The sequence below is a fragment of the Orbicella faveolata genome, unplaced genomic scaffold, assembly GCF_042242905.1.
Source record: "Orbicella faveolata isolate gen_17 unplaced genomic scaffold, um_ofav_v1 contig_3, whole genome shotgun sequence".
Taxonomy (NCBI): Eukaryota; Metazoa; Cnidaria; class Anthozoa; order Scleractinia; family Merulinidae; genus Orbicella; species Orbicella faveolata.
In genome coordinates this window covers 3,821,529-3,843,878 of record NW_028301558.1, presented here as the reverse complement: position 1 = coordinate 3,843,878, position 22,350 = coordinate 3,821,529, and the positions used below count along the sequence as shown (strand labels likewise).

The 22,350-nt window shown below is 38.3% G+C and overlaps 1 protein-coding gene and 1 long non-coding RNA gene across 2 annotated transcripts; one reads left to right on the top strand and one right to left on the bottom strand.

Annotated features, from left to right (window-relative positions):
• The first annotated feature begins 232 nt into the window (after window positions 1–232).
• On the top strand, window positions 233–20,982 carry LOC110051764 (uncharacterized). Its single transcript, XM_020757838.2, has 5 exons — window positions 233–439; window positions 1,695–1,770; window positions 3,801–3,998; window positions 18,574–18,717; window positions 19,193–20,982. Exons 2-5 carry the CDS (start codon window positions 1,708–1,710, stop codon window positions 19,262–19,264), a joined length of 477 nt encoding a protein of 158 aa, XP_020613497.2. The 5' UTR covers window positions 233–439; window positions 1,695–1,707; the 3' UTR covers window positions 19,265–20,982.
• On the bottom strand, window positions 7,429–16,841 carry LOC149106102 (uncharacterized). The gene is made up of 3 exons (XR_016209643.1): window positions 16,573–16,841; window positions 13,995–14,075; window positions 7,429–8,553 (listed from the first exon to the last, which is right to left on the bottom strand). It is a non-coding gene; the product is annotated as an uncharacterized LOC149106102 (long non-coding RNA).
• Window positions 20,983–22,350: the final 1,368 nt, after the last annotated feature.

Sequence of the window (22,350 nt, the reverse complement as noted above, 5' to 3'; positions counted from 1 at the left end):
CAAAACTTGAGGCTTGCGTTACCAACCTCATTTCGTACTTGTTTTATTTCGCATCTAATTTGGTTGCGTTGGAACAAAGGTCTTTAATTTTTTAATCAGACAACTTTGAGCAAATACTCTTTGACAGGTGAGACGAAAGTTCGTCATGAGCAAGTTAAGGGCTTCGCTTGTCTTAACATGATTGACATACCGTTGCTTCTGTACAAAGAATCTGTTCCGCTGATGCATAAATTATAAAAAAAATTATAACTGGAGACTGAGAGGTGTGCCCGTTGTTTGTTTCGACTGACGTGTTAACCTCCTTCGTTCGACGATATTTCTTGGTTAAATTTTCTAATCAAGAAAAGGAGAGCAATATAGAAATTACTAGAGGATCGTTTAGCTTTGTCATCGCCACGATTTCTTAGTTTGCTGCGTGATTTGGTTACGTTTCCAAAAGGTAAGTTGTTAGAGATTTAGATATTCAATCAAGTTTCGTTTAGAACGCCCGTAATAGGTTTAAATTTTATACTATCCAGGACCGTTTTTTTTTTTTCATTGCACTAAAAGTGAAACGGAACGAAGGGTAGGGAGTAGTTGAAACGCTAGTGCGAAATATTTAGGGCAGGCTCATATGGGTTGTTGATCAAAGGAACCAAATAATTCGCTATCAGTAAAGGTTACCCGGCACAAACCGGGTAACGAATCGATCGATGCTACCTAGATGGTCGATAGTGATTTATCTGATTTGAAAGAGTTCCCGGTACGTTGAGCAACTAGGGCCTGAAAGCGAAGGAACGTATAAAAAATCGAATGGTTATATAAAGCGGGTCCAAATTGGATCAGGGAAAATTTAAAAAGAAAAATGTTTGAAAAAATAATTGACTAGCAGAAGGGGTCGTTAAGAGCGACTGATTTTTTTCTTTAATAAAAACTCATGCAGCCAGTTCTACAATTTCAAACACGAAACAGCTCACCAAAGATAAAGGCCCGGCTGAGCGACATGCAAAAAGTCGAGGCGGGAAATCACACCATCGAATTTGACTCCTAGCGTTTTAGTTTTGGGACGTCATTTCTCCGCCATTGTTATTCTTTTATCGACTTGGAGAACCTTTCAATTGAAAGTGTTTGATATATTGCTTGAATATTGCACGGGCAGTTTTGATAGTCACTTAAATTCTCGCCTACACTTGAATGGGCATTAAGGAACACCAATGTTTTTGATTTAATTAATGCGATCTACCACCCCGAAGGCAATATAACTAATTCAGTTTAAATCCTAAGGTATCAATGAAGTGACCGAGTTTGTCAACAAGTAGTTGCCGCAAAAATTGAAAACGAGAGAATAAGTCTTCAGAAATGAGCATACGCGAAATTGCGCTCGGTGGCCTTTTTCTCCTCAAAAACATACAGAAGTGCTGTTAAATTTTGTTATTCGTTGAAACATATTGGCGCTGTATGAAATTCAGTGAAACAGCGAACAATATACAACATTCAAGCTCATTTTTGTTACATCGCGCCTTTTCCTTATTTTAATTACTGTGTTATAGACATGATGGAGTTGAAGTGTTTACACGTGGTTGACTCGAGGTTGACTCGTGACTCGAGGTTGACTTGGGCTCGGGTTTGGCTCGTGCAACTCTACAAGAGTGAGCGATCCACGAATTCACACCTTCTCGCTAAGTTTAAGTTGATAATCTGACTTTGTACTCTAGATAACAAAACAAGATGGTGTCTCTAAATACAGGCTACGTGAAGTCCGTTCAGGGAATTCTTAAAATCTTGGAAATTGTAAGTATACTTTCAATAATTATACTAGAACGCAAAGCGTGACTTTAGTCCGTCTGCTAGCTTTTAAAGGTATTTTTAGATTGGTTGTTACTATCTCGCTAGGTTTTTCTCTGATCTCGTCAATTTTCTGACTCAACACGTCAACAGCCGACGAATAAAGCTTTTAATTTGCACGTAGAGTGCAAGCTAAAACCTAGAAACCTGAATGGCGCAGCTCCTTATAACATCTCTCTCTTCACAACCCTTTATACAGCCACCTTAGTTCCATGCCCACCGAACACCCGTTACAAAGTTGTAGAAAGTCGAGATATTTTACTCTACCCACATACACAGACCACATTCTCGTGGCATTTCTTCATTAGGGAAGAAACATCCGGAGGAATATCGTTATTCTTCTTAGAAAGCGAAAACACAAAGCATTTTCTCCGAACCACGAGATCAAAATATGTACAAGTCAGATTAGTCCATGAGTCATTTGTCAATAAGTCTTTCAAGTATATATAGCATCTTTCAATTGGTACCGTTGCCGTTATTGAGAGCTAACCGTGAACAAGCTAGCTAACCTGAGCTGACTGCTGTTCATGCTAACCAGAGCGCTGTTCAGGTTACGAGGAGCGCTATTCAGCTGGCAAACCACTGCTACTGTTTAGGAGCATTGCGTGTTACCCGAAGTGTCACTTACGATAGGCCTTTTGTAACAGCTGGTCATATGACCGTTGCTTTCTAAAAATTTTGCTACAGCTATGTGAATTTCAGAACTGGAAAGAGCATGCTTTAAATAACCAAATCAGCAATTTTCAGACCAATGCCTTGCAAGGTTGAGATTTAATGACGATTTGAATATTGCAAAAATTAGAAGGTTTTGTATGGAAGCGAGAAAGAATCCCCCCGCCCCTCCCCCCCCCCCCCCTCCCCTCGTCCACAAACTTTTTTCTTTATTAAACACTGCAAAAGAAGAGAGCTGTGGCATAAAATAGTAGGAAAAATTGAAAGTTCTGGGCTCTTACTAGTAAACTGAAAGGCCGAGATTAAATACGGACAATATTACAGTTATTGTTACAAGGATTTGTATGGATTTCCACTGGAGCGTGACTGGAGTGCAAAGCGTCTTCTATCCATTCAAATCCTTCTAATTTCTAACGTCCATAAAATTCCCTCTTAAAAGATATAAACCTGAAGATTCTCACGTAAGCCAGGAGCCAAGGTGCCTGATGTTAGCTGTTGTAAATGTTCTTTCCATTTATGATCACATAACGGCATATCCAATGACTAAATCAGCGTGTTCTCAAAAAGCACGTGACGTGACCAACTGTTGCAAAAAGCCTATAGGCTAGTTAACCACAGTGATTCGTTCATTGACATATGATTCGTAACTTATAGACCCATTTGACTCATAAATCAGTGGACATCTCCAACCATCCGGTGCTTGACTATATTCCAACAGTGACAAACATTTCATATTAGAGAACTTAATTAAGTAAACCACGACGACAACGACAACGAGAACGCCACCAAACAAAAGGTTTAAGAGCAGAACAATGACTGTGCACGTGCGTTATAAATCTTTGTACATTTCTTAGCCGTTCTCTTAACATCAACAGGGTCCTTAAGCAAAACACGACGACAACGGCAACGAGAACGCCACCAAACGAAAAGTTTAACGAGCAGAACAATGGCTTTGCACGTGCGTTATAAATCTTTGTATATTATATTTCTTAGCTGTCCTCTGCAAAACAGCAACGTGAAATGACTGAGTTCTGCATATTTTGGAGAACACGAATGTTCGCGGCGGAGGCTAATTTTTATTACTTTCATTTGGAATTGAACGCTGGCGTTACACATATGAGCAAGTTCTGAGATCAATAGGCGCACTGAACAGATCTAGATGATTGCGAAATTCGAAGGTACAATATAAATTCATATTTTACTAGGCGTTGTCCTAGGGGTCGCCGTCGTCATTGCTTAAGCTCTCTATTGTTACCGAACCACTTGTATACCATACCCGTGAAACATTCTGCTCATATCAACAGATTACCATCTGCGTGGCGTATTCGTGTCTGGCTGATTTTGACCGCGACATAGTTGTAATCGGAGGCAAATATGAAGGACGCTACGATTTCTTCATGGCAGTGTTTGTCATCGGCTGGGCTGTTGTTTTGTTTGTGTTCTTTGTTTTCCTCCTTACTCTCGAAGGTAAATTAACGACGGAAAAGAACTGGAACATCATGGTAAGTATACTGCTGTAATTTGTATGGTGATTATATCGGCAAAGAAAATAGCCCAAAGAAAATACTCGCGCTGACTGGTTAAAAATCGTTGACTTGCGCCCTCGTCAACTATCACGCATAAAAATCGAGAGCGAATAATCTATTTGTGTTAGTATAGATCTACTGGTCGTTCAAAACATTATCTAAATCCTCTTCGTAGACACTTCGGAAATGCAAAAAGCGGCCGCCAGTTCGTTAACAAACGCACACTTCTAGGCTACTCACTATCTACAACAGAATAAATAGTGAGTAGCGTAGCCAATCAGCGAGCAACATTCGTGATAGAACGCCAGTACATTTATACGAAAACTCGATAGAAACACGGTACACGGTTTTCTATTTCTTATAATTAGGAGAAGTGAAATGAGGAATGGCTGGGCGTGCATAGATAGGGAGGCAAAGGCGCATGTTTGAAATTTCCAATTTCAGTACCTGTCTCCCATGCATTCCTTAGTTGCTCCTGGCTGTGACGCAATAATTGTCTCGTAGACTTTCCAGCAGCTTTCGCGCCTTTTCGTCTATGTCGGGTAGCGAATCACAGTGCTTGATTTGGTTTATCTCGCCCATAATAATTATTGCTACTGACCGAAAATACGAAGGAAAGCCTCAGTAAAAAGCGCGCGGCCAACTTTTAACCTGTTTACCATTAATTGAATAAAAGTGCGCGAACAATTGCACAGACATGCACATTGTCCATCGTGGAACTACATAGTAGAGGACGATGATGTGTAATTCACTCGCACCTTCGCTTGCTCTCTCTAAACAGCTGAGGTGAAAGCGGTGTAAAACCTCAAAGGATCTCCGTCACGGTTTGCGCATCTCGAAAAGTTTAGCCTAAATTGATCATGTTCGTCGTTTACAATCCCTGTTAATCTTTTCCATCCCTAACCATCCTTGTTCCTTTATGGTTTATAATTATGTCTTCGGTGTTTTTCTAGTAGTAGTAGTAAAAGTAAAAGTAGTAGTAGTAAACTACTATTTTTAGGTTACCTTCAGTTTAAAGGCAATTTCGTACGTGGCCCAAATAACTCAACATGCCCTGACTGAACTCCTTTACAGAACACTAGTAAACTGTAAAGAGTAATGTTTTTTCTATCTCACTCTTGATGACCTTGCACTTCGAAGATATATCTATCTGTACGTGATAATAAAGTGCCGTTTGTGCGATACATACATATAGAGGATATTACATGCCCGCGCGCGTGGACACGAATTTTATCTTCGAGTGTTCAACTCGATAAAACTCGTATCCATAAGCAAGCATGTAATATTCTGTTTATTATATAAACACTAATGACGACGTTTTTTATGATTTAAGGTTACTTCCCACCTTCAAAAACCTTTTATTTGCCTAAATTGAAGTTTATCATTTTATCTAACATTTACAAAAAAAAAAAAACTTAAAAGTCTCAAAAATCGCCGACGTTATTTAACAAAATTTGTTTTCCAATAAAAGCATTCTCGTCCCCAGTGCTACTCGTCTTAAAATGTCGTTGACGAGTAGCCTCTCCTGTACCGTTGCAGTTATGTCCTATGTAGCAGACATGTCCTCTGACGTAATGTGATATACGGAGCCAATCATATCATGCGTTCTATCTAATAACACGCAGCATAAGACTGGTAACTAAACTCCGTTGCAGTTCGGTCTTCGAGCAAAATTGATTTTTGGAGGGGGGTAGCGTTCGGAAGCAGTATTTGACTTTGTATGTCTTTACTCTGAACCAGAGTGACTCTGAACGTAAATATGCAGCGACTATTTGCAAGAATGGCATTTACCTCACAAGATTTCTATCGGAAATTGACCGCTTAGTGTATTTTCAGTTTCAAATTTTCAACATGAAAGTTCGATCGAAGATTTAAACAGTGGTTGCTCTCCGGTTTGCGAACTGCGTGTTCCCGGCCAGCCAATATTAAACTCCGCGCTTTGATTATCCTCAAATTATTCAGATCGTTTAATGATATTACAGAGGCAAAACAAAATTTCTGAGAAGCAGTGTAACCAATTTTAGTTTCGGTGCTGTAAAACTACCACTCAATCTGCGCAATATTTCTCTATTCCCAATCTTGTCACTCACACGAAATCCGGTTCGCGAAAGCCCTCTTCTCAGTATAAGTTTGTTGAGGCTGACTGAACCTTTTTGGGTAAGCCGTCTCCTGTAGCATCGAACATTTATTACAGAAATTTTCTTGTCGAGTAGATTTTTATGGCCGGAGTGCTTTCTAACTGTTCCTAGTTCGCTTTGCTTTACAAAACAGCAGTAGTAGTCAAAAAACCACAGAGCACTTTGTGGCCTATTGAAAACACCACAGAGCGCTTTGTGGCCTACTCAAAACACCACAGAGCGCTTTGTGGCCTATTCAAAACACCACAAAGCGCTATGTGGTATTTTATTTTGGGACTTAACACTGAAAACTGGATGGCTCGTTGACTCGCAAATATCTCACAGCTATTTTCTGAAATAATTTGGTTTTTCCAATTTTTCACACCACAAAGCGCTTTGTGGCCTATTCAAAACACCGCAAAGCGCTTTGTGGCCTATTCAATACACCACAAAGCGCTTTGTGGTCGTCATCGTAATCATAGCGATTCTGTCAGTGGAAATTATACTATGTGGATAAAACTGGCAGAGGGGCTCTCTTATTTGGACAGGGAGGTTGGCAAGATTTTCGCACCACCCCTTACATTAATTATGCATGTAATTTTTTGACTGACTCGTTCTTTTCACGATTGCTGTTTGAGTATAATGTGATAGTTTGAGATAGTTGCATACATAATTAATGTATGGCGCTGTACGGAAATCGTACCTGGAGGTTAGCCGAGTGCTTTTAAAGAAACCTCTGAAAGGAACCAATAGATTTTCGCAAACGTGCTGAGCAAGGTTATGTTGAACACTATTTCAGTTTTTGTTTTTAGAAAGAAATATCACCGAACCTCCGATATAAGACTTGATACCCTTAAAAGTACTCGTTATGGTTATCAGAGAGAGCACTGACTGCTAATGAGATTTGCATTCCTGGGATCGGCTGGAACTAGCTACAACGGGTACGTGTTATTGACCGGGAGAGACGATGAAATGAAAGCAGAAGGTTGAAAATTAGGAATTCAGTGATACCTCAACCTATCACTTGTTTCGGTTAGAGAATCTTAGAGGGATTTATTATGTTCATTGATTTATAGCTCTATTTTTAGTCCTCGTTTGTAGGCACACCCCTCAGGAATTTAGCATTGAACATGGAATGAAACTTTAGTCGGATACTGATATGGGTATTTCTTTTTTTAACAAGTCTATGGATCTCGCCGTAACATTGCAAGGCGAAGAACTCGACCAATGTTTTACCAACACGGACCTCATACTAGTTCAATAACATAATTCAGTTATGACAAAGAAGATTACAAATCTTTTTTTATTTATTTATGGCTAGACTGGAATTTATACAACTGGTGTTTTCATGAGCAGGTATAATTACCATTATCACTATCAACTGGAATCTTATAGATCTTTCTACACACGAACCAAAACAATCTGACTTGTGACCTTGAATTAATTGGCTTGAATTATCTGCAATGCTCACGTATGATACAAACCGTTGCTTTATCCAAACATTTTCGAAAATTATATTTTAGGGCATGTTTTTAGCCTGTGTTGTAAAACCACTATAATCTTGAGATTTGTATTGTTACAAAGGCAAAATAACCAAAGTTAAAATTAGTTTGAGAAATTCTATTTTTGACAGATAAATGCCTTTTGGACATACTAATATAATACTTATCATTGCATTTACAGTGGTGCACTTCTAACACAGACCACCAAACTAATTTTTTTTCATCATTTTTTGACATGTTTTCAACAACTTTCCTATGGCTTCCATTCAAATCTGGCAAATCCAAATTATGAAAAGAAATGTGAAAGGTGGAGTTGTCGACTGATCAACAGGTTACATGATGCTTGATATTTTCACCATTCATGCATTTTGATTAGCTTATTTAAACCAAGGAAGGTGGACGCAGTTAGTCAGGCACGACTGTGGCTGGGTTCTTATAACAAAGATGAAAAGTTCTGTCACTCTTTTGTCCCTTAAATCTAGATCCAACAAACTAGTCACAGGCAACACAGTGATTTGTGGTTCATTTAGTAAAAAAAAAAAGTAATGACATATTTTCTTCAGCCTTTGAGCTTGGGCTAATTTGAATAAGCTGTTGTAAATGTAGAACAATCAAAACAATTTCAGACTCATCCTCTATTTACTTAATTATTACTTATTAATACATCTGTTAAAGAAATCCTGATAAAAATTTTAAAAATCTACGAAATAAATACTGATTTTATCACTGTCACTAAACTCATCCTCTATTAACTTTCTGTAGAGGTGTTCATCATCATTGTCTTGTTCTTCTTGCCCTTCCACTTGTTCTTCTTGATCCTCTTGTCCTTCTTCTTCTTCTTTGTCTTCTTCTAACTCCCCCTCCTCCTCATCGATCATATCATCTAATGCCTCCAGGTATGGTTTGGCCAGTCTATTAAAAATATGGAGATGGATTTACTTCATTAATAGCCACAACAATATTGTGGAAAACTGAAACTTTCTGTGAAGGGGCCTGTTACGGCTATTTCGTGTTTTCTTTGTGTCCTTTTTTGTTCCGTATGTTAATGTATTTTTTCACATTCTGCATGCTTTTTTTGTCGCGTCGTATGTAAATTTCGTTGCGTATATATTTGTGTTATCCTTTCATGTTCGTTTAGTGCTAGTTTATCGTCCGGTACACTTGTATCTTCTTGGTTCCCTGAACCCCGTTGCCAACATTTTGGTAAGCCGTTTAGTTTATCGTCTGTTTGTGTTTTCCTCTTAGTTTTCTGCCGTCTTCAGTTAGTTATTTGTAGTAATTCGTTTCATGTTTATCTTTAGGAATTTACCTTCCTCCTACGGAAAGTGAAATAAATTTGCTGGACTAATTGAAACTCGCTTTAAGTTGTGTCTTAAGTCGGCCCTTTGCCTCTTCAGGGCCCATTTCTTGAAACTTCCTGGCTATTCAAGAGCTTGTCAACTTACAAGGACCGTTTTCAGGCTGCTGTTTTGGGCTCAAAGCACCAAACTACCTAATGAAACTGAAATCAGTTTTTAAAAAGAGCATTGGAATTACAATCTAAAGTACAACAGTAATATTATTATAATTCAAATTATAAATATTCATACTGTATTTTGAAAGTGGAAGTTTTTTCACGAGGAATGTGAACGCCTTAAAGAGATCCTTTCCCGACTGTGCTATCCTGACGACCTTGTGCAGTCAATCATTCGCAGATTTATTGAATCAAAAGTGTCCGAGGATTCACATACTCGAGTGGCTGATAAAAGAGAAGCCCCAGTCAGAATCGTGTTGCCCTACAAGGACCAGAAATCTGCAAACGTAGTACGTAAACAGCTGGCTGACCTCAGTCGGAAGATCAACGCAGATATTAACCTAGTTCACACAAGTAGAAAGATCAAGGATGAAATTAAGGTCAGGGAAGACAAGCAGCCTCTTGTTAGTCAACAATGCGTGGTGTATTCATTTCAGTGTGGCCTGTGTGATGCAGGCTATGTCGGTTACACGTGCCGACACCTACACCAACGAATTGAAGAACACAAAGGATCGGCAATCGGAAACCACCTCAGAGAGCAGCACGATATGGAGCCAGAAGACATCGCACAGAGTTTTCGAATCTTAAGAAAGTGTCAGAACAAATTTGGCTACCTTATTTTTGAAATGTTTTTTTATCAAAGAACTGAAACCAATGCTAAACAGTGCGATTCAATTCGCGCCCAATTATTTGTTAAGAGCAATTCTTGCTAAGATTATTTTATTTTTCCATTGTATATTTTTAACACTTTTTCACATATTTTATCACATTTTAGCGTTCGCCACATTTTTATCTATTATAAGTTGTTTTTAACATATTTATGGTTATATGCTATTGTAGAAAATTTAGTCACTTGAAAATGACCTCGTAGAGGTCGAAACGTCGTGACTTTTTAGCGCTAGTTTTTATTTCAAAATCGATTTCTAAGAAACTACTTATTAACATACTGTATTTCTATACCTAACTAAGAAAACCAGTTTTTGATTAATATGATGCAAATGGACTTCTCTATAAACTCACTTCCTTCAACTTAATGTCTGCTAATTTTTCACGCAAATAGCAAACCACCAGTTGTGATTGCAGTTACCCGTCTCACTCTACATAGCAATTTTCAATTTGGTTTCAAAATTAACTTGCATTTGGGTTTGCATCACTGTGCTCTGTTTTGCATCCTGTACTTTCTTTGTTGCGTTGTTCGTTGTTAATACTCTGGTTCTGGTTTCAAGGCACTTCAATGAAAACTGTTCAGACATCACTTCCTTCCTGCATGAGATGAAGTAATAGTTAAAAGCACATGCCATTTTTGGTCTGGGACATTGATGGGGATTCCTGGACAGGCCCTCAGAGGAGCTCCCATCTGCTTTCAAAATTACATCATTAGCCTAGCAAAACTAGTGCCAGTCCTAAACCCCACATTAGAATTTAAAATCCTTAAAACTCATAGTCTTGTTGTTATTGGGATAAGATGTTCTAGGTTCTGAGCTACTGTGTCTGAAACACCTCACAAGATTAGAAGCCACAGATTTAGGAAAGCCATTCCCTAACAAAACGTTTTCATCATTGTTCTTTGTTTCTGAATGAGAGAGTCTATTTCACATATACGAGAAGCCTGGTGCAACAAGGCTTAACCCAGGTAATTTTGGCAAGTCAACGTACTTGACTAGAAAACAAGACATTCTGTCCAGTGTTTGTGTGATTCCTATAAATGTCAATGGATGTTCTTTTCAGAGAAATGTCCTGGAAATGGATCACGCCATCTTCAAATTTGTTGACTGTAAAACATGTCAGATTTATTTGGTTTGTCCATCAAAAGCATATCTTCAAAATAACGTCCATAAAACTACTCATTTATAAGGCCACTGTCAAGCATTTTACGAACAATATCATTTTTGAGTTCTGTCATGATAAAAAAAAACAACAACAACGGCCTAATGAAGAACCCAACAAAATGCCATCAATTTGGTTGTCGAGTGCTCTCTTAATTAATTTGGTGTTAATCAATTTATTGTCATTAACTCCAAAGAAACCAATCTGAACAACTGTCAGGGCTTGCTGTCAGGGCTTGCAAACTCCAGTTCCTCTTAGAGTGAAAACAAGGTGTTTTCCTTCCACATCTACATGGGAGAGTATCATAACGTATGTGGGTGGTGGTGGTGTATCGAGTTGTGTTTGACAAACCCTTTTCATTTTTTTTGTTTCTACATATAGCAATATAAAGGAACTGTTTTTTAACTGTTTAATAGCAAACCACTTTATTTTTAAAAAGTGCCTGTTATTTTTAGTTAAAGTTCATTTGGCTAACAATTCCTTTCTATTTAAATGTATGTTGCTTGAAAACTGTGATCTGGTGGCCCTAGATGCAATTTGAGTTTTTCTGTAATTTTGAAAAGTCAAGCCCCACTGTTTGTTATTAATATTGTATCAAAAGGATAACACCATTCTTATCATGGTTATTCTATTGATTCCATTTCATCATTACTTAAGGTGGTTCTGCAGTTATTGTGGGCACACTACCCCATGTCAAAGTTTGCAACATAAATTTTGGGGCTTTGAAGTGTTGGCTAAGAAATTTTGGGAAATATTTTGTGTTTCACTCGGTGATAATGTTACTTAATTCCATTTACTGGGGAAAATATCTTTATTCTTACTGGTGTTTGACTGGACCCCATTTTTTGGACAACAACACTACCAGTAAAAAAAATTTTGCTGGCATACTTTTACTCAATTTCTGGAACCAGCTTATTCTGACTTAATACAAACCATGCCCAAGTTTTGGGGAAATCATTTGAGCAGAAGTTCAGAAGTATTAACTTAAAGGTCAAAGACATGTAAACTCAACTCTAACATTCACTGAAAGTTTCTACAATTGACTCTCATTTCCAAAACAAGCTATGAACCCAAATTTTGTGAGAAGCTTGCCCCAAAGCTTGCTAAATAAAAGTGGCTAGTCAATTAGTGATCGTGCGAACCATAAAAAGCATTAATCCCTAGTTCTTAAAATACTATAAAATGCTTGATAACCTCATTGAATTTTCAAAGATGCATTTTGCAACAGTATTTGGAAATAACTTTTGTGTCAAAGTCTTTCCACACAAATTGTACAGTACGGCAACATTTTGGCTATAAGTTTTACTGTTGTGACTCAAAAAGAAATGGGGCACTGTTGTCAGGATTGTAAGCTACTCCCCGACTGATCTCTGGTGAGGAAGAGAAGCAGTTTTATTAATCTATGATTACAAATACAAAATAGCCACTACAGGTACAGGCTGAGCCATCTTTTTGCCATTCCTTAATATATAGTTAAAAAGACAATTATTAATAATAACAATAATAATAAATAAAAATAGCAATAAAAACAACAACGATGACAACAAAAATAATAACAATAATATTAATAATAATGATGTGCTTCTGGGCATGAATTATGTTTTCATTCATGACAGTTGGTTCATTGTATTTGACCAGTAAAAGTGCTTCACTGGGTCTATTTGTTAGAAAAGTGGAGTCTCATCAAAATGTGTGGGCACAGTTCATGGATGTTTAAAATCTTGTGAGGGTTGTGCTCTATGACTGATTAATCACCCAATGAATCACTGTTGCAACACCAAAACAAGAAGGCAAGTTTATAAAAAAGTTGAGCATTTCTGCAAGTTGAAATTTTCTCATGAGTGCTAATGGGCAACAAAAGTCTACCAGGTAGGCAACTAAAAAGACACACGGGGAACCAACAAAAACAGAACTAGTTGCTCAAAGGGCAAATTAGCAAGAAAGTTAGTGTCGAACACTGCATTAATAGCCGTCAAGCTCATTCTAAGAGCTTTGCGGCATCCAAAAGTTTTCTTTACTCTGCCTCCTCGACTTCTCAACCTCTCTTAATTCATTTATGTTTGTTGTGCCCCAAACCATTGCAGGAAAGAAAGTGAGTGCTTTGCAGGCTGTAAGTATACATGTAGAATACAGTAGGGGCAATTGTACATGTATGGTTTACCAGTTTTGTCATTTAAGTTAAGGTTGTCATTTGCTAACACAGAAAGCTCAACTTCCTACAAGCTGTCTTGTTCACAGCTTCTGGGGTTTTAAATAAGAGTCACAACAAAGAATAGAAAAAATATGTGACAAATGCTTGAGTAACTACATATGATATGCAAATATCTTCTTTGTAACATGCAGCAAAGATTGCTTGTATCACTGCCATACATCTATACCTTAACCTATAATACACCACAGAACCTCCCAAACTACCGGTAAGTTGAGACTTTTATTTTATATCAATTTTAAAAACAAAATTATTTTATTCTAGTAGGGACAATGGGTTGTTGACTAGTTTAATGGATACACAAGAATAATAAGCTGTGCATTAACGTGGTACTGTACAATCACTTCTTCCTTAAGATTTTGAAACTCCATCTACTAAACACTCCCTGCGCTAAATTTTAAGCCTTCATAGCAGGGATGAAAAGGAATTAAAAACTAGAAACTGGCTAATTTATCCAGGTGCGAAGAAGATGTGTTTTGAAAAATAGTTGGCCTTCTCTAACACATAATAGTTGGCTTTCTCTGATACATAAAAGTTGGCTTCCTCTAACACATTTGGTTTGCAATGTTCTTCTTAGTATTGCTGGAGTACTTAGTGTACAAGAAAAAACTCATAAGCTAACCAGATATTGAAGTATAATATGAGGACATAAGCCCTAAAATTCTTGAGAAAGTGTTGCCATTACAGTTAAGACCCAATTACGTACAGGTAACAAAAAAATGAATTATTTTGGCAAGACACAACTCTAAAAAAGTTATCAATGCATGGCAACTGATACATATCATGGTAAGGGCTGATGCTCACCATCCCTAGTTCCTTCTCTACTACGACTTTCTTCAGTTTGTGCATGTTTTCCCTCATCCAACCCATGATGATCATCCATTACTGCAAAAACAGAAATTCAAAGCATTATTGTTAAACACAAAATCACACAAATGCAATTATATTTTAAGTTACACTGACTTTTAAAATAACATACATGTACAGCCTTGTAGATTAAAAGCTGTTCCTCAGTAAAGGGAAATTTAAAAGAAAACAAAATTCAATCAGAAACAACTGCAAGAGTATGACTATCTTATCAAGACCTAGGTTTTTAAAGTCTATTTCAACTGACAATGAAACCAAAACAGAACAGACTGAATCTCTAGTGGCAAAGTCTAGCTGGTGAGAACTACATCTTATTATATGGCTAGCTCCGCGAGCAGGCAAGATGAATCAAATCCTGCGCTGTGATTGGCTACCCGAGCGGGCAAGATGGAGCTATCTTGCCCGCTCGGGACTACCTGCCGTGTCCCGCAAGAAAAATTTCCCCGAAAGCCATATAATAAATCCTTTATTGACCAAGCTTGTTCGTTCAAGATGGCTGGATATTGGCCTCATTCTTGTTTTGCGAGTTTATGGACCTCGACTCCGTCTCGGTCCATAAACTCGCAAAAAATGAACTTGGCCAATATCCAGCCATCTTGACCTCACACTTGGTCAATAACCCATATATATTTACCAAGAGATAAAAGACATCCTTGAGAATAAAAATACAAGTAGATAAACAAACCGTTTTCTCCTTCTTTAATTGTTTTTACATTAAAAGAACAAAAAAAAAACCAAGTATCCAAAAACATGAATAAATTCTCCAGAAGATAACAAGAATGGCAATGTTCCTCACACAAGAGCTGGCACAAAGAGATAATGGCAATGCCACCTAATGAAGACATGACAAGGTATTGGCATGTATCCCTATTTAAACAATAGAGAGTTTCTGTCGAGGAACTATTGGTTGATAGTTGCCCCATGGAAATTTGATGTTCTTAAAACAAATATGCTAGTTTTAAGAACATCAAATTTCCAAGGGACAACTATCAACCGATAGTTCCGAGACATAAACACTCTATTGTCTTTATCGTTCACCACTAAATTTTCTTCTGCGCGCCAGTTCAAAATTCATATTGAATTATTTTCAACTTTTTTAGATGAAAGCCATGGAAGGTCGTTGAAGCCAAATGTAAAATTTGAAAAAGAAAACAGACAAAAACCCACTTAATATATTTCAATTGTTTACTTTCTGTAAGCCCGCTTCTTTACAGAAACATTTACACGGATGAGTACTATCCATCCAGGTATTTTCCTCAGACAGGCACTATGGGCTGATAGCGTCTCTCCACGGATGAACACTATTGCGTCACGTGATCAATTTAAACCAATAAGAATCGGAGAAAATTCAGTGGTGAACTATAATATGTATTAATTGGACCAGCTGCATAGAAAAGGAAACCTAGGCAAGCACTTCTTGAAGCAGCCTCACATGATGACTATACACACTGCGTGTCTACAAAACACTGTTTCGTAACAAACAGCTTAAAGGTAGCAAGTCAATAACAGAGGAAAGGAAGAACAGAAGGACAAACAACCCTGACCTTAACTGGTGATTCCTTAGCACTATATTGCGAATGCTTCAAGCGCACAATTTTACACTTATTCAATAGCATCAAAAACAAAATCATTACTCATGGATTGTATGTTATTTGGATTATTTTCGATTCTTTTGCATAAGTTGTTTATTATGTTGTTCCTTATGCTCAAAAATTCATGTATGCCTATCAAAGTTCATCAAAAAACTGTACCTTCCAGCCACCGCAAAATGTAATGCGGAGTGATAAAATAAATGAATAGTACTATTTAAAAGACCTGGCAAAATAGGGTAAGACTGGTACATCATATCTCTTTTGCAAGCATGGTGACCTATTTTAATTTATTTTTAGAGACTGTGCTTGGTAGGAAACATTCAGGGAAATGTATTGTGCATTTGTTTTCATGATTGTGCCCAGGAGATTACTTTTAAGCTTACTTTAACATCGGTAGAAATCATTCCCAATACTGATAGAAGCAAAGAAATACCAGACAAAATAAAGGCTCGAAAGTTCAAACTGTCACAAGAATGGTAAACTCGATTTCTTGACATCCTGAACTAAACTCAAATTTCTTGAACTGTAACCAATTTTAATCCTTGCAATCCTGCACATTATTTCGAAACTACTGTTTTTGCTTTGCTCTATAACATTTTTATCCAACTAAGCTGTATATTTGGTGGCATTTGGCGATACAAGGTGGTAATAAGCTGAGTGAAAATTTGCTCTGTCTGCACGACAGCGTTTCTTTATGCCCGTGACGGAGGCAGATCTTAATTGCAAAATTCAAAACACAACAGTGTGGACTATACAAACTAGTGCCAGCTTAGTTCGTGCCGCTTGAAAGCAACACGATCAACAAAACTTAGATTGCTGATGAACATGTCGAAATGGCTTCGTAGACTTGAGCCATATAAATTGCTCACTCCATTTCTACAAACAACATAATACAATACACTACACTTCACAAAGCTTCTTACCAACAATATTAGGCTTCAAAGGCAGCTGTAAATGTGTTTCGGAACATGCAGAAAGATCCGGCAAAACACCCTCACGATAAAAGTCACAATCGATAGGTTTCGAGCTTTCAACTGGCAAACACCGTCCCGTCCCCTAGTAAAATAATCTCAGAGGACGCGATCACAACGCATTTTCATTGGAAGAAACAACAACACATACAATTGGTCAAAAGGTGTTAGACATGTCTGCCACGCAGGACGAAAGTGCAACGCTACATCTCCGACCACGTGACCAAAAGAAACGGAGGCTCTGGGGACGAGAATGCAATAAAAGTTAATAAATAATGAAGGTGTCATAATCTCATAAGTAGGTGACGTCTCGGAGGAAATTTCGCGGGAAGCGGGTTCTTATTTCATGTGATTTGCATATTTTCTCTGTGCATTGCGCGTTCGAGTTTCATGGAGAAATCTAAAACAAAAAGAAGTCCTTGGGTAAAATCAACGAAAAAACCAGGGCCAAAGAAGAGAAAAAGGAAAGGTTTTGGGGAAGAAAGGAAAAAAAGCCTCGCAGAAAGCGACAAAGGCTCTTGGTTCGGCCAAGCGCCTTTGTCGACATCGACCGATGAACACGAGCGGTCTAATTCAGTTGGTTCACTTGGTTCTTCCGTTGGAGCAAGACATAGATTTGTCAGACATAGATTTGGAAATGTGCTTTCCTTTGACTTAAAATAATTTATAAATCAACAAAACACAACCTACCCCAAAGACCTCATTTCGGATATGAGAGCAGCCCGAATGTTCTCGCTCGATTCGATTGATTCTCCTTCGGTTGACGCGTTTCGTTTCTTGACGCGGGATTTCCCCTTGCCTTTGGCAACTTTACCCATTGCCAGGATTGCTTTTCTTTCGTCTTGCCGGTCAAAAGATCGAAAACGTGACTGTAATGTAACACTTTTCCCGGGAAATTCTAACCCATTGTAGTTGACGCCAGGAGGTCCTGTTACGCCATTGGCTTGCGGTTTCAAGAGGCGACATAATCTCATGGGGCGGCGCGAGTTGTTTCCAAACCTTTTTGAGCGAAAATCTCGCGTTTGATTTCTCGTAGAATGTGTCGACTTTGAGCGAATTAATAGGGTATGTAGATTTCACGGATTTTCGTAAAATTTGGCCAAAGTATTCCACGGATAATAACAAACAAAACGGTGTCAGGAAATTATCGTATTTGAAATATTTTTCCCGTGGCGACCATTTACGCAACGCGTCTCGTATATTTTTAGCTTCTTCAACTTTGGACTAGGATATCTTGGCAACCAATCAGAATATCGAAAAAGTCTGACACCGTTTTCTTGATTGATGCCTGTTGAATAAGACTGTGCAGCCATTTTGCTCGTGCCGCGGCATTCGATACCCGATTAATTCACGGGAACAACTCTCGGTCGTTTCACGGTTTACCGGCTGCTGACACTTCCCAAAAGAAAAAGTCACTTAAATTATATTTTTCTCAAAAACTACATTTATTAAGCTTTCTACTGATATTTAGTTTCTTTAGGTTTTATTGAAACTGGCGCACGTACGAATTTTTTCCTGAAGGGCACCCGCGAAGGTGGGAAGTAACCTTAATTTTCCCAAGATTTTCGACCACTTTCCGAAGATTTCCGAAGATTTTCCAAAATTGTTTCGAAGGCCAGACGAACGCTTCCGAACATTTTCCGAAGATTGCCGAAGGCGACCGAAGAAGATCCGAATATGTTTCGATCATACATCAACAAATTTAAGTGTAGTTAAAAGGACAAAAGAAAAATGTTGTCAAAAGGGAATGATATCTTCACAGTGTGAAAGATAAAAATAGTATCTTCACTGCGCGCGATGAAGATATGATTTTTTAGTAAAAGGAAAAATCCTGGTATTTCACCGGTGTTTATATAATAAATATAAATTAAAAATGGGGTAAGGGTAACACTCTTTACTGATTGAGAGAATTCTAGTGAAGTCATGAATTCTTTTTGATTTATCTGTTGTTAGCTTCTGGTGTTTTCTGCGTTATTTGCCTTGCTGTTTATTATCTCATCTTCGCTCATGGCGGACTTCCTTGATGATCTTTACGATGCTCGCTGGCACAAGGTTAGCTGGTTGAAGCGACGCACAGAGGTTCTGACCGTGTCCGTGGTAAGTGCATGCGCGAAAGTTTAAACAGGATTTTGCCCACTCTGGAGAAAGGGTCTACAGCCATTTTGAATTAGATGTCGAGGAAGACTTGGTCTTCTCCTCAGATCCCCTGTCCGATATGGCTGCCAAAAACGAAGAACGTACCTTTCGTTCATTGAAATTTTCTTAGTGCATACTATGGAACTCTTTGGAACAATACATAACAGTTCCAAAAAGAAATAAGGTACATAGTAATATCGAACCTTTGCAAAAATCTTAGAACTACAAATGTTTTTTGGAACCCAGCCTTTATACGCCCCTGATCTGTATTTGTTGAAAACGTGATGATTTGCTCAAAGCTGGCGGTCTTGTCGAGCCTAACCAAGGTTTCAACAAGACGCTTTATTCTCAAGGTGGTTCAATTCCGACTCATCCAAAAATATAGAAAGGAAAACATGATTGTCTCATCTCTTGTATTCTTGATTTTTTTTTTTAGTTTTTTGGCTTCGTTTCTGCTGCTCTTCTTCTGGTGGATACTGTTCTAGTGTTCATGAAAGTCAAGGGTTGAACAGAAGTATTTCCGAGAGTCGTTATTAACTGACAATATTTCTCAAATAAATTAAGATATTAATTAGTGAATAATCAGTTAACATCATGGGTAGCCGTGTACGTAGTTATGTAGTAACCTGTTCAGTTTTATAATTTAATTTAGATTTTTAAGGGGACAACGTTCTCGACATCTCATAGGATTTTCTGATTTAGTCGTGGACCGAACTTGGAGTACCTGTAATTGTTAGTTGGTTCTTGTGTTAGTTCTGTGATCTTCCATGGCTGTCTAACAGTCAAGACCTGCTGACACATATATCGCCTTGTACTTAGTTTTATTGTCCGTTTAAAATTTGTCTAGGTTCCCTATAGCTAGCTTTTAACAGTTGTTCTCATGAACATGTTTCGGTAGTCTTGCTGACCTGGGTTGAAACCCCCGCCCCCGGCGGGGTAGGGGGGGGGGGAGGACGAGGGTACTCTAGAAAGTTTCTTTACGGGGAACCTCCGCCCCGAGGTTCAACCCCTCACCCCTTGTATGCCAGTTTGACAGAAAAACTACCTCTTTCGTATGCCTTTTATTGAAAAAAGTACTCCATTTAAATATCTTCTTGAGATAAAAACACTGCATCCTTTTCCAAACTCTTCGATTGAAGTCAATGAGTCAATACTACGTGACAACATCAGGCATTGCCAGAAGAAATGTTAAACAAAAAGCAAGTATTATTTGTTCAGTTCAGGTCTTGACGGGAGTCAAGATACTCCGATTTCCCTACACTTTCAATTACCTCAACTTGTAAAATCCCTACTCTTTTATATACCTTGAGTCCGAGAAAGGTACCCTTTGGTGCGGAGCTTCCCCGTATAGGCTGTTACAGAGAGTCCCCCCCGGGGGGTTGAAACCTCTACGAAAATGTTCGTTATGGTTCCATTTCCTTAAAAAATTACCTTTCCCATCGTTTTCATTGCTTGATCATCAACTATTTGGCTTCGTCCCTAGTTCTGTCTAGTTTTTGTCTAATTAGTTAAGTCAGGGTAGTCCTTGGTTCCCAAGGTCAGTGAACCCAAACATGTCCACCATTTAGGTATTTAGCTGGAAACCTTCACGCTTGTATTTACCAGTAGAACAAAATGGACCGTAATGTCATGGATGTTCCTAAAAATGTTCCGTATAACGCTTTTAGGCTGCCTGGGGCCCGTTTCTCGAAAGCCCCGGAAACTTTTCGGGCCCGAAAAGCCATTCTTAGTTTATCTGTATCTAAAAACAGCGAGGTGTATACGCCTGAAACTTCTTGTATGAAGAGAATCTCTGTTCATATGATTTAGAATATGTGAATAAAACAGTTCTGTAATCAAAAGGTTTGAGATTTTGCTACGGCTTTCCAGCTGCGAAAACTTTTCGGGACCTTCGAGGAACGGGCACCTGGTTCGAGAAGTATGGAATTATCTTTGCTTTGTCCGATAGTAAGTTTTCGAAAAAAAAAAATCGAAAACAGCGTAATGTAAGGTAACATTAATTAACATTAGCTATTGATATATAGCTGGCGTTTTCCCCGCTACAGCACGCCCATTCATTGGCTAGTTCATGGTCACATGACATCTAACAATGAAACTGTTTCTCACCAAATGCCATGAGCGGGCAACATTGCTCAAACTATGACGTCAGTTGACAGTTACCCGCGAAATGTTGACCGCTGTTGCACGTCATTTGTCAATAAAGAGGTCGATTATCTGTTTTCCACCGGTTTGACCCATTTGTTTTGCTATGTAACAAATCACTTAATGACTGGTCCCTTGCGGAACAGTGAATTTTGTTTCCCTCGAATCTCAGTGTTTCCCTCGACTTCGTCTTCGTATCGGGAAAGATTGAGATTCTCGGGAAACAAAATTCACTGTTCCCCTCGGGACCAGTCATTAAGTGTTAAGTGAAGAGGGTCAATATCAATTATTGTAGTTTTAATTTCACAGGACTGTATTCTTTACCAAACTTGAAAATTTGAGTTCATTTGGTTAAAGACCAAAGGAAGACATTGTGCTTGAGATATTACAACTGGTTATGTGACTTTTTGTCACACTACTGATTCGAGAAATAAAACTCTTACGCTTTCTCTTTAGTTACTTTCAGGACATCTTTTTATCCCTTTGAATACCAAACTTTGGCCAAAAAATACCGTTTTTAACCGTTTAGTCAGTGTTTTGGCTGCCATGACGCTAAATAGGCCTAATGTTTGCTTAAAAAGCTTTTTCTTTTACCAAAAGGAGAGATTTTTCGAGGATTAGGTACAAAATTGAGCAATATTTCAATTCTGGGCATGCGCATAAACCAAAAATGATGACGTCACAAGTGGTACAAAGAGCACGACCATTTAGTGGCCGTATATGGCTACTTGGGCGTCAAAGGGTTAAACGGAACATCAGCTCTATGAACTAGGGGGAACGTCGGCAGAGGGGAGGGTGGATTGAACTGGAAAGGAGTTGCATAAATGATCTATTTAATGCCCAAACATGACGTACATTTTTAATGACTCACAGAAATGGCAGAAAAACACAACCGGGTTAATAAGAACTTGAGCCGGGGGATTGCCTTATGAACAGTGCCTATATGGTGGATTAACTCTATATCTCAGTCACCTTCCAGCTCTGCAGAATATCCTGTTTCCTGTTCAATAGCAGTCACATTTGCCAGTTTTTAAATTACGTTTTACACTCTCGTTTCTTTCTCGCACAACGTCAAGTAGAAGATGTGTTAGAGCTTTCATCTTGTAAAGAAAGCCGAGTCAGATGCTGAATTTATGTTTGTTGATTTCCGAACAATCTTAACGATTTAAAGATGTACCTCGACCACTTCTGAACCTGTTCGAGATTGTTAGAAGCTGTCGCAAAATTTCCGAAGAATTCGCGGAGCAGTTCCGATCGCAGAATAACTCGAGGCTAAGCCTCAGATAGTGTTCAATAATTAACGGAAGGAGCGCATTACTTTATATCGATGTTTCAAATAACGCTCTGACGTTTCCTTGAAAACTCGGCAACAACTATGATAAACATCTACAGTACATTGTAATGAAGGTGTAGAAATGTGAACCAAATAGTTCATTTACCCCATGTGAAACT